Source organism: Aegilops tauschii, chromosome 2, assembly GCF_002575655.3.
Source record: "Aegilops tauschii subsp. strangulata cultivar AL8/78 chromosome 2, Aet v6.0, whole genome shotgun sequence".
NCBI classification, from domain to species: Eukaryota; Viridiplantae; Streptophyta; class Magnoliopsida; order Poales; family Poaceae; genus Aegilops; species Aegilops tauschii.
Genome location: NC_053036.3, coordinates 648,924,783 through 648,937,976, shown reverse-complemented (window position 1 = coordinate 648,937,976; position 13,194 = coordinate 648,924,783). Strand labels below are relative to the sequence as shown.

At 37.6% G+C, this 13,194-nt stretch overlaps 1 protein-coding gene across 1 annotated transcript; it reads right to left on the bottom strand.

The window, feature by feature from the left end:
• Positions 1 to 7,351: 7,351 nt before the first annotated feature.
• LOC109769818 (disease resistance protein RGA5) lies at positions 7,352 to 12,048 on the bottom strand. The gene is made up of 4 exons (XM_020328530.4): positions 11,743 to 12,048; positions 10,648 to 11,495; positions 8,235 to 10,202; positions 7,352 to 7,768 (listed from the first exon to the last, which is right to left on the bottom strand). Exons 2-3 carry the CDS (start codon positions 11,439 to 11,441, stop codon positions 8,258 to 8,260), a joined length of 2,739 nt encoding a protein of 912 aa, XP_020184119.2. The 5' UTR covers positions 11,442 to 11,495; positions 11,743 to 12,048; the 3' UTR covers positions 7,352 to 7,768; positions 8,235 to 8,257.
• Positions 12,049 to 13,194: the final 1,146 nt, after the last annotated feature.

The window sequence follows — 13,194 nt, the reverse complement described above, 5'->3', positions numbered from 1 at the left end:
TGAACGTATCTGTATGTCAGTCGAAAAAGAAAATGAGATTCATGAGATCCTGGCACACATCCGACGTCTGCTCATCTTGCCTTCGTTTCCCTTGAACCAGCAAAGGAAAAAACCAGCGGCTCTGTCACGTGTCGATATGCACCTCTTCCTCATACCTCTCCTGCTCCAACAGGTCGGGCAGCGCTTTGTCTCGATAGTTGCTTGTGTTTTTATTATATTATTTATATTTATATTTTTCAAATGGAAAAATATTTTACTTATATTTATAAAATGTTCATCGTGCATTTAGAAAAATGTCTAGGAAGTATCAGCTCCCGCAACTTTTAAAAAATGTTAGTGCAATATAAAAGAGCATTCACCTAATTTAGAAAAAAATTGTTTCATACTATTCGTAAAATTGTTCATGGCATTTAAAAAAAACTGCTCACACATTTTAAAAATAGATACATTGTCACTTTCTATTTTAATAAAATGGAAAAAGCCACATAAGGAAAAAACGATTTCTAGAATTCACAATCCTTTGCAAAGTATGTTCATGGGTTAAAAATAAATGTTTATACAATGTAACAAACTGTTCTTGTAATTAAAATAAACGTTGCTTACCACTGAAAAAACATATTCATGTGTTTCAAAAATATGTTCATGCACATTTTTTTTCGAAAACATAAACCAATGTTGTAATAAAAATATTATTTCATACCATTCACAAAACTGTTTGTGACATATAAAAAATATGTTACTCTCTCCGATCCATATTAATTACTGCCGTTTTAGTACAATTAATATAGACCGGAGGGAGCAAAACACTTCAAAATATTGTAATTGTTTTATTTTCTAAATTCAATTTTAAAAAATGTTCTTGTAATTTCAAAAAAATATGCAGCTAAACATGTTTTTCAAAAAGTTAGTTAAAATGTTTTGAAATAATGTTCAAATACTTAAAACAAGTTGGTGAAGTCTTAAAAAATGTTTAAAGTGTAACCAAAAAATATTTCACGTGTATACGAAAGATATATAATTTGTATTGGAAATGTAGGCATGCATTTGAAGCAATGTTTTAAATAGCGGGCTATTGCCAAATAGCGGCGGACCTCAAAATCAGCTATAGCGGGCTATAGCAGGCTATAGCGGGCTATTTGTACATGGGACCATTTAGCGGCACCCTAGTGAAAAGGCTATATAGCGGGCTATAGCGGAGCTATAGCCGGCTATTTAAAACATTGATTTGAAGAAAAATAAAAAAACTGATAAATTACACCGATGAAGGCGTATGTAAGATTCTAAAACATGCTGAACAGGTCTATAGAATCTTCTAAAAACTATTTTAATGTGTCGGCCCACTAAAGTGAGTGTGACCCCAGCGCCAGAGGCGACACTGAGCTACGTCTCTGTTTGCAAGACGTAGCTCAGATGCAGCAGCCCCACCGCCTGAGCCCCAAATTGCGTTGGCATAGGACCAACGCAAGGAGACCTCCTAGCCGATGTAGTAAGGGTGCCCTTGTACATATTTTTGTTTTTCCTTTTCGTTTCTATTTGTTTATATTTTTCTTTTTAAAAAATCACAAATCCTAAATTCAAAATACAAATGTTCTAGATTAAAAACATCAAATTTTGACAAAAATCATGAATTTGAGATATATTTCGAATTTTAAAAAAAATCACAACTTTGCAAAAAAAAATCCTGACTTTCAAATTTGCAGACTGTCCAGAATTTCAAAATGTGATCATAGATTTGAAAAAACCTCCTAGATTTTTAAAAAGTTCAAAATTTATTTTTTCCTATTTAATTTCAAAATAGTTAGAATTTCAGCAGATATTCGAGAATTAAAAAATGTTATATATTTCTATGAATTCTCATATAATTTGAAGTTTTCTCGGATTCCCAAAAATCTAATAAATTTTAAAATATTAAGAACTTAATATAATACTCCTAGATTTCAAATATTTAAAATTTGGAAAAATTTGATCGCATAAAAATTTAAAAAAATAAAAAATATGTCAAATTTAAAAAAATGATCATATATATGAAAAAAATCCTTTTGAAAAAAAGTTTGAATTCAAAAAAAATTCCAAATTTCAAAAAATAGAATGTTTGTGAATCCAAAAAAGTGTTTCGAAAAATTATATGAAAATAATAATAATAATAATAATAGTAATAAAAAGGATAGAAGGAACTAAAGAACCGGAAGAAAATAAAAAGAAGAAACAGAACAACTAATGGATATCCACCGTGAGCCCTGAATTGGGTCAGCCCAGGGAAGAGAATGGGACACTAGGGAGTACACGGTCACGGATTAGGTACCTCGTTCCCCCTTCTAAAAGAGGGTATCCCCTCCCCCTACCAACTCCTATTTATCGCTTTAAATGTCATTTAAAGGCTAGTTGGTACAACGCGCACACCTCCTACCCTTGATAGATTTTTTGTGGCCCAGCCCGTGTAAGGCATAAGGCGGGAGCGTTCCTTTTCTCGGTTTTAGGAAGGTCCCAGAAGGTTCCTGCCCTGGTTTTGGGAAGCTATTATCCATTAGTTTTGTATTTTCTGTATTTTTTGAACTATTTTGTTCAGTTTATTTCTTTTCTTTTTTACTTTTTTCAAACTCATGAACTTTTTCAAATATGCGAACTTTTACCAAATTTGATGAAATTTAAAAACGTTGTGAACTTTTTCAAATTCATGAACCTTTTTTTTCAAATCCCTTGAACTGCTTTCATATCCATAAACTTTTTTCTGAATCTATGAAGTTTTTTTCAAGCCCATGAATATTCTGTAATCCATAAAAAAAATCAAATTTCTGAACTTTTTAAAAAATTGGTGAATATTTGTCAAATTCGTGATTTTTTCTTATTTAGAAAATGCATTTTTAAAGTCATGAATTCGTGAATTTTCAAAGTCATGACATTTCTTGAGTTTGTGAAACTTTTTAAAATTCTTAACTTTTTTGACATTTATTCATGAACTTTCTATGAATCTTGAGTGGAGAACTTTTTCGAATTTATGATTTTTATTTAAGATTTTATGAAATTTTCTTGAATTCATGAAAAAAACTTTTGAGTTTCCTCATTAGTTAGGGATTTTTAAATTCAAAGTCTGACCGGTCAACCTTCCACCTGTCATGAGATCCAACAAACAGGAAAGATGTTTTCCTCTTTTCTGTTTAAAACAAAAAAATAGACATGGGAGACAGGTTCCGAACTCGCAATCTTGCGATCTCGTGTACCTTCTTCTTTCTTTACATTTCTATGACTAACTCGCAATCTCACTAACCAATACGCTACCTTGGCGTTGGTGCACACCTTTTTCTTTCTTTACATTTAAAAAATAATCAAATCCTATGAAGTTTTTTCTAATTTGATGAACTTTTTTCTTCAATTTGGTTGAACTTTTTTGAAATCTGGTGAACATCTTTTTTAAATAAATTAAATTTTTAAATAATTTGGTGATTTTTTTTTCATAAATTGATGAACTTTTTTTGAAATCCAATGAACCTTTTTAAAGCATTTGATGACCTTTTGTCAAATTTGACGAACTTTTCTTCAAATTTGATGAATTTGTTTTCAAATTCGATGGACATATTTTAAATTGATGAACATCTTTTTCAAATTTGATGAACTTTCTTTTCAAAATCGATGAACTTTTAAAAATTCAAAAAAATTCTTCAAAATTTGATGAACCTTTTTCATTTTTTTGGACTTTTTTCAGAACCGATAAACTTTTTTCAGGCTTGTGAAATTTTCTTCAAAAATGATGAACATTTTCAAAATCGACGAAACCTTTACAAAATCACAATTTTTCCAAATAATTCTAAAATCCAAGTTTTACTGTAGATTACATTGTTTCTTATATCGCGACTACAGTGGTTCTTATATCGGCAGGTGGTTAATCGAACTCGTAAGGGTGCGAATTCAAACCCTGAAGAGCTCAATTTTTTGAGCGGTGTTTCACACTTAGGTTTTGTTGCGTGTTTTATTAGGCCACCTCAAGTGAAGCAGCGCGAGCGCCAACTTCGTGATCGGGCACCTTAAGTGCGGATTAGGAGCTCCCAAGCAATGAATTGTTTGTAAGTACGTGAATGTTTTCTTCTTCCGGGCAGATGAATTGTTTGCAAATACGTCAATGTTTTCTTCAAATCGATGAACTTTTTTTTGAAATTCTATGAAGTTTTTCAATTTCGATGATTTTTTTCAATTTTGATGAATTTTGTTCAAAATCAATGATCTCCTTTTCAATTTGATGAACTTTTTTTCAATTTCGATGAATTTTTTCAAATGGATGAAGCTTTTTCTAAATCGATGAATGTTTTTCAAAATCGATGAACTTTTTCTAAATCAGTGAACTATTTCTCAAATTGATTATATTTTTTTCAAAATCAATGAACTTTTTTCAAATTTGTGATTTTTTTTTCAAAATTTCAAGTACTTTTTCCTAAATTTGCGAACTTTTTTTCAAATTCATGAAGTTTTCTCAAATTGATCATTTTTTATTCAATTGTGTTTTCATTTTCATATATTGTTGACCAATTTTCCCCCCTTCAAGTGATGATCAAATTGTTAGTTGTAGCTTATGTCCTTATGAAGTATTGTTTCGGAGGATATATTTTGTAGATGATATTCGTTTCAAATTAACAATTTAGTTCACTAGCTTCTTTACTTTTGATTCTGGTTGTATTTTCTCTACCATCTACGTTAGAATCCAGCGAAAAACAATTCGTGAAAACTGTAAAGAATCGAGACCTTGCTGTGACAAAGGAAAAAACGATTCGCTAAAACGCTTCAGAACCACTCCTAAGTTGGGCCAAAGTAGAAGCAACCCATAAGTCACTCCTACAGGTGCTGCTTCTCCTAATCGGCGTTGCGCTGAAGGCGACGGTTAGGAGCTTCCCGAGAGATGGGGAGGAGCCTCCCCGACAGGGACTTCAAACCGGCGCACACTACGCCTGAGATCTTGGCCAGCACATTCTACAATTTTTTTCGGTTTAAAACTCAAAAACGGGTGCGAAGGCGAGCGAGCGATCTCCCACTGTTTGGCCGGCCCAAGTGAGCGGGTGCGAGGGCGAGCGAGCGAGCGAGCGATCTCCCGCTGTTTGGTCAGCCCAAGCGAGCGAGCGCGTGATCGCTTCTTTCGCTAGGCGGTGCAACAAGGGATGGGGAGGAGCCTCCCCGACAGGGACTGCAAACCGGTGCACACTACGCCTCAGATCTGGGCTGGCCCATTCTATCCATTTTTTTCTGTTCAAAACTCAAAAACGGCGCTGAAGGCGCCGATTAGGAGCTCCCCGAGAGATGGGGAGGAGCCTCCCCAGTAGGGACTGCAAAGCGGCGCACACTATGCCTCAGATCTTGGCCGGCACATCCTATGATTTTTTTCCTGTTTAAAACTCAAAAACGGGTTCTGCCGGCCCAAGCGAGCGGGTGCATGATCACTTCTTTCGCTAGGCAGTACAACAGATCGAAACCATGATCTTTTCCTTCCCGGTCGACTACACAAATCACTACGCCACCTTGACACTTTTGAATACCTACTTCTTTTTTCATATTTCCATGTATAGGAAACGCCACCCCAACGTTTTCCATGTTTTTTCTTTTCTTTTTTTGTTTCCTGTTTCTTTTTTCTTTTCTGATATTCGTGAACTTTTTTTGAATCAATAATATATTTTTTAAAAAAATTGATGAAAGTTTTCAAGTTTGATTAATTTTTTTTCGAAATCTATAACTTTTTTTAACATTTTGGTTAACTTTTTTAATAAGTTGATAAACTTTTTTCCAACTTCGATGAACTTTCTTTAATTTGATGAACTGTTTCCAAATTCAATGAAGTGTTGTTTTCAAAATATATGAACATTTTTCTAAATCCGATGAACTTTTTTTAAAATTCATGAATTCTATTAGGCGCTGTAGGCGCCGGTTAACGTCAATTTGGTTAACTGGAACCGGCAGCGCACACCACCTTCTGCGAGCTGGGCCGGCCCATTTTATTTTTTTCTCATTTGTTAAATCGCAAAAAGCAGTGAGCTAGGTGGGATTCGAACCAGCGACCTACTGATTACCTTCTTTTGAGTTGGTTTAGTTACTGTTTTTTTGAAAGATTTTTTTTTCGTGTTTTAATTTTACATTTTTTTCTCTTTTCTTAATTTATTCTTACACTTTTTGATAAATGATAAATGCGCGAAATTATTTCAATTTCACTATTTTTTTGAAAAATCGATGAACTATTCTCAATTCATGATATTTTTTGAATTTGATGAACTTTTTTTTCAAATTGATGAACTATTTTTTCAAATTTGATGATTTTTTTTCAAATTTGATGAACATTTTTTAAAAAACCAATGAACTTTTTTTCGAAGGATTTTCTGCAAAATTGGTGAACTTTTTTCAAGTTTGTGAACTTTTTTTCAGGGAAGGTTGTAGAACCTTCCCAAAACCGGTTGGGGTTAAACCCCGAAATGGGCCGGCCCATAGAAACAGCCGTATAGGATCCCCGGAGACGAAGTGTTCGCTCACCTCAGGTGCTCACTTAAATGAGCCTCTCCATTGCGGGATGCTCTTTGGGCCTCTAAAGCACATTACCACTATTTTTATAACTTTTTCTTACATTTATTAATTGGAATATTTTTACTTAAATTTAAAAAAAAATCATCGCGTGTACATAAAAATGTTAATATAGTGCAAATAATAAAATTTGTGCAACTTTTATAATTTTAATTTTTTTGCATTTAAAACTGTTCCCTTCTTTCAGAAAATGTACGTGAAATTTTAAAAAAATGCTTGTCTATTCTAAAAAACGATGTTTCATAACATTCAAAATTGTACATGACATTTTAGATCAAGTTCACACGTTTCCAAAAATGTGTTTGTGACATTTAAAAAAAATATGTAAAGAAGGTAAAATAAATGTTCCTCCAGGTTAACAAAATTATATTACATTATAATTCAAGAAAAAGATCAACATATATTAATTCAGAAAAAGATCAACGTATACAGTGATGTAAAACATCTTATATATATTTACAGAGGAAGTAGATGACATGTCCATTCCGTAGCTACATACGAGTCTGTACTGTAATGCTTACAAACAGTGTATGTACGTAGGTCCATGGGCATTGAGCAGATCGGCGGTAGTGAAGCAGCTGCATGCATCAATCCGCCCACCCGTGCTCGAATCATCATGGCGACTGCTGGGGTGCTATCGGACGGTTATTTCGCGGAGAGATCTCACTTGGTGTTCCTCTAAGCCAAAATTGCATCAAGTAACTCAGCTATGTTATCCTGACACCTATTGCGATGAGGCCCTTGTAATGCAGGGCAGGTGCTACAACCTCCAATGAAATGAGTGAAACAACATTTGATCACAAAGTTACAGTAGAACTGAGCAAAATACAATACATCTCGAATAAATTGTGTTTTCAACAAGTTGAATCTTCAAACAAGGAATGTTCAGTTCAATACAGAGTAAGCACACCAAAAATAAATGAACAAGATAATTCGGAGGCTGGAAAAGCTGGGAGGAAGGGGCAAGCAACCATCTATCACAGTGCCAACTCCTGCCCAGCACCAACCGTTATTACAAGCACAACAAAAACGTGGTGATCATGCAACTCGGTGAGATGATGAATTGAATGTTCACCAAGGGTAAATGGAATCAGGGGGCACAAGAAGCGAAGATGCGTGCAGCGGTCCATCTAACAATTCATTTCCATCTGCTGTGACTTGTATATATTGGTAGACATCTGCTTACAGCATTCCATTGTGCTAGTTCATTTCTCACGTTAATCTGCCAATAAAAGTTGCCGCAAAAAATTAAAGGATACCACAAAGATCACAGAACCAAGAGGAAAGCTATCTCAAGAATCGAAAGCAAAACCCATACATCATCACACCATGCATGGAAGAGAAGACCTTAGCAGGGTAGCACAGCATACAGCACAGCATAGTAATATTCGAGTTAGAAAACCAGACAACATCTTGTGTTAAAAATTTGACCAGGAATGTGAACTAGAGCATACACCTGTATTTAGTTCCGTGGAAATCAGGCTAGTGCGCAAAATATTCACTAATGACACTGCAGGAAAACCTTTCCATGATAAAGAAACGATTACTGATAATAGTAACACAATAAAGCATGTATCATGCTACAGGAACTCTACGCAGCGTGGTCTCATGAAACAAACAAACAATCAATCAAACGAGAGAGAGGGGGGGTAGGTTTTAGGATATTGGAGGTGGAAACTTGCACGTACCAGTAGCAGAGTCGAAGCAGAAATTAGTCGCCCATAAAAAACTGCCACGGGTAAAAACGGACTACAGTGCGAGGATTGTCGGGATGCCTGTCGACAATACTCCTGAAGGCAGATTCAGCGCAAGTCTTTTCAGATTCCGTAGCAACGAAGCACGCGGTGATATTCGCAGACACCTCTTCCAGTGCAGCCAAGTGCTCGATGCCGGCTGGTCCGGCTCCGTTCTGCTTCTGTACATCCATCTTGAAAGTTAACCCCAGCCTCTGGACCATAGGCATCGCCCCAGATTGGAAGATCAGGTATGAAGCTCTGCTCAAGCCGATGTCAAAATGCTTTAGAACAGGGAATGCTCCTCTTCCATCGATAATAATCATTTGTTTTGGTGATCTTCGGACGTATAAACCAAGGTCGACGAGGTGGGGCAACCCCCCAAGAATACCAACACCATCATCAAGCAGCTCGGCAACTTGGAATTGCAACTCACGGAGGTTATGAAGTTGCCTCGTCCAGTTAGGGACCCTGGAAAACCAACAGCCCCACCAATCAAAAGTTCCGCAGTGGAGTCGCTGAAGGCTGCAGGGAGCAAGAGACAAACCATCCATGCATCCTTGTATACTATCTATGTACAGGGACTCGAGCTTACAAAGTTTTCTCAAAGAAGTGCATAGAACATCCATGCGTCTTACACCGGCGTCCTCATCTCCGCACTTGCCGGAGAGAGATAGATTTCTCATATTGGTAAGCTCTCCAAGGCCCTTGTAGTTATCTAGTGAGTTTGTTTCAAAATTCAAATGAAATACCCTAAGAAACCTCAGGGATTTCATGTTTCCGATCCCATCAGGCAGCTTACATCGATATCCAATATCCAGATGCGACAAGTGTGGCAGATGAACTATATCAGTTGGAATACTGGAATTGTTTGTATCAAGTGTTTCTAATTGCTGGAGCCCTCTAATCTGTCTTGGTAGCTGCAAACCATAACCAGTCATTACATATCTTAGCTGATACAGTTCATTCATTCCAGTGAGGTCCATTGTACTGTGGTTCTTGACAAAAAGAACTCGGAGGAACTTGAACTTTGACAGAGGAGGTATTTTACCAGAGGGTCCAAAGATCATAACGGAGCGAACCTGTGACAAACTAATATTTTCTGGTAATATTCCATTATCTGAATCAATCAAACGAAGAGACAACCGACGAACCTTGTATTCCTCTTCTGTAATGGCTTCTGAGCCGTCCACTATACTGAGAAAATTCTCTTCTTTACATTTAAGCAAGATAAGATCCAGCATCATATCATGTACTTTGCATTCTGTCACTGCACCTTCACAATCAAACTCTACGGGTTGAACAAGGCTCCTATTGACAAGCTCATTGAAATAGGTTCTTGCATTTTTCTCCACATCTTGTCCAGTTTCTTTACTAATAAAACCTTCCGCCAACCATTGACGTTCCAGATCGGACCTGTCTATCGTGTAGTCCTCCGGATACATAGCAAGATATAACAGGCAAGTCTTCAGATGAGATGGAAGATGTTTGTAACTGAGGTTCAAGATTTGTCTCATCCCATTCAGTGTGAGTTTTGTTCCAGACATCGAGCCCAAAGAATTCCGTACATGTTCCCACTCCTCTTCTTTGGGACCTTCACTAGCTAGAAGGCCTGCTATGCTAATAATTGCAAGAGGCAAGCCACCACATTTTTTGAGGATGTCAACTGAAACATCTCTAAGGTGGTAAGGGCAAATGTCCTCCGAGCCAAATATCCTGCCAAAAAATAGCATTCTTGAGTCTTCGTTGCTGAGGGGTTTCATTTGTAAAATGTACTCATTGTGAGGGGAGCAACACGCCCTAGCAACTTGCAGACTTCTTGTAGTTACTATTACTCTGCTGGCAAGATCATTTTCTGGGAATGCACATTTAATAAATTCCCAGGCTGATACATCCCATAGATCATCAATTATAATCAAGTACCTGCCATACATACAGCATAATGTTAAGAACACTTTAAAAAAAATAGACGTTTAAACAAGAGAGATTTAACTACCTTCAATCAATTATTAGTTGTGGCTGGATAACAAAAATAAACACAAAATTACAGAAAAACCATAATACATAAGCTAAAATTATTTAACACCTTTTGTTTAAGAAATAGTTTTCATTCATAAGAAACTTAGTAAACAACTGAAAGTTAAACTGATTTTCTCATACAGATTGTTAAGCGCTATATGCATAATTGTTTCAACACGTCTACTGTTTGATAGGCTGATCAGATTTTTTTTTTCCAGAAAAACATTATCTGCACAATATATTTCATTCTCTTCTTGAAACCAAATTAGGCCTGTATAATAAGTATCCTTACGATATCTTGCTATCAAAGACAATGGCAAAATATAATACAAGGAGCAACAGTATGTACCTCTTAGTCTGCAGACATTCTCTTAGTTTGTCAATAAGATGTGAATCGCAAGCATCAATAGGTGGCTGTGTACCAAGTTGGGATAGTAAACTTCGTAGAAGATTTGGAATGTTTGGCGTTTGGGACACCGGCACAAATGCACCATAGGCAAAATCGCCCTTTAGCCTCTGGTATACCACATTGGCAAGTGTTGTTTTGCCTAGACCTCCAAACCCCACAACTGATACCACCTTAAGCTGCTTCTCCTCATCAATTAGCCAATCTACAAGCTCATTCTTTGGCCCCTCCATGCCAACAAGGTTAGCCGCCTTTTCATAGAGTGTTTTAACTCGTGGGTCAATGGCAACAACATTACTTGATTGGGGGATAATCTTATCAAGGTCATATCTTCTGTGGCGATCACTAGTCTCATGCACAAGTTTCTTGATCTCTTCAATCTGTCCAGCAATCCTGTGACGGGCCCTTGAAGTTTTGAGACGTCGAATCGTCTTGCGGACAAACCCGGATTTCTTGTCTTTCTCCCCAATGTTTTGGATGAAGTCATCGATGATGTCCTCGATGTCATAAGACAACTCCCGCAGTGTGTTTCTCCAACTCTTGGTCTGTGGATCTGGCTCGTCCACATCTGCAAGTCTCCCGAGAGCATCCTTCATACTGCCAAGCTCATCACGGATGTACTTCACCTCTTTCCGCAGGTTCTTCATCTTGGCGAACTGTTCCCCCATGAGGGTGGTCAGCTTACCCAGAAGGGAGTTCATTGCGCCTGTAGAAGCGCTCACCATTATTCCGGTCATCTCTTGCCGGCCAACTTTTTTTAATCTTGGTTTCTACCTATGCTTGAGAGGAACCTGTAGTATGGGCATTATATAGGTCAGAAATTCCAGAGTTAGATAGCTGTTTATATGGGCATTATATAGGTCAGAAATTCCAGATATAGATAGGATGCTGGAATGAAGGATATTTAGAAACAAAACATAAGAAACTAATCCTATACACGTACTTTGACTGTTCACCCATTTGAAATCATTCCTCCCGTAAGGTTCCAGAGAAAAAAAAAATGCAGTGAGATTACCATGAGCTGGGCAAGAGATTTACCAGAATAGATCGAGAAGCCTTCGCTTGTGATGATTGCTCTAAGCCGAAGAGCGCCAGTCACCACTTGCAGCATGTCGCCATGCCGCCATGGCTGCTCCTCAGGGAAATCAGCTTGAGCAAACGCACCTCTCGCAGCCTTGAGATCCAGAAGAAGAGATGTGGGAGGGAGATTCGCGCTGAAGCCGACATCGACCAGACATAGCCCGAGATTTAACGTTCAATAGAGTTAATTAACTTTAGTTGGCCTCTAGATCCACGCCGCTTCATGTTACCGAGGGTGCCGCATATGGGTTTACCTTTGTTTTTTGCTAATGAACTTTGATTAATCATCTTGATCCACGCCTGCCAAAGCAAGGAATCTTTGCTCGGTCCCAGTCGCATCCCATGTGCAAGCCATTCAAAGGCATCGTACACATTTTGAATATAGCCCGTGCGACCATCTTTCATTGGTTGCACCCAGTAACCAAAGGCTCCCTGAATTTCATAGGAGTGAGTAAGGACCATGTAAAGATCCAAGCGGTAGCTTTGAAGATGACCTGCAAGAAAGTTAAATTGTGTTGACTATTAAATATCAAATCATTCCTGCAATTCCATATAGCCCACAAGAGCGCACATATTCCAATCCGAATACGAGCCGCCATAGTATGTTCGACCCCAGTTAACCACATTCCAAACAACGATGCAATGTCAACTGAAGGAGTAATGTTCAAGGCTATATGAATCGTTCTCCAAAGCAATTTGGCTAATGGGCATTCAAGAAATAAATATTGTATTGTTTCATCATGATCACAAAAGCAACATCGTGGACTACCTACTCATCGCCTCTTAATTAAGTTTTCCTTTGTAAGAATTACTTGTTTGTGGACAAACCACATAAAGATTTTAATGCGGAAAGGAACCATAATCTTCCAAATATGCAACGATCTCGAGACTGGGCCAGAATTAATCAAATCCAGATAGAAAGATTTTACCGTAAAAATCCCATTCTTAGCTAGTTTCCATTGCGTGGAGTCCGGTTGGTCGGAGAGTTGAACATCTATCAATCTCCGAACCAGGTGCATCCATGCAATCCATCGCTCACCAACTAGTGCTCGTCTGAATTGAATATTTAAGGGGATCGTATGTAAAACTGTACCTACGTAATGCTCCTTACGTTGCGCAATGTTATACAGGGTGGGATATTGCACAGCCAGGGGCGTCTCTCCTAACCACGTATCCTCCCAAAACCTTGTTGACAACCCATTGCCAACCAGGAATTTGACCCTCTGAAAGAACAGGTCCTTCACTCGCATAAGCCCTTTCCAGAATGGCGAGTCCGTTGGTCTCATGGTAACCTGAGCGAGTATTTTGGACAGGAGATACTTATTACGCAAAATCTGTGCCCGCATGCCCTCCGGCTCTGTCTCTAACCTGTAGAGCCATTTGCTCATAAGGCACTTGTTCTTGATTTCT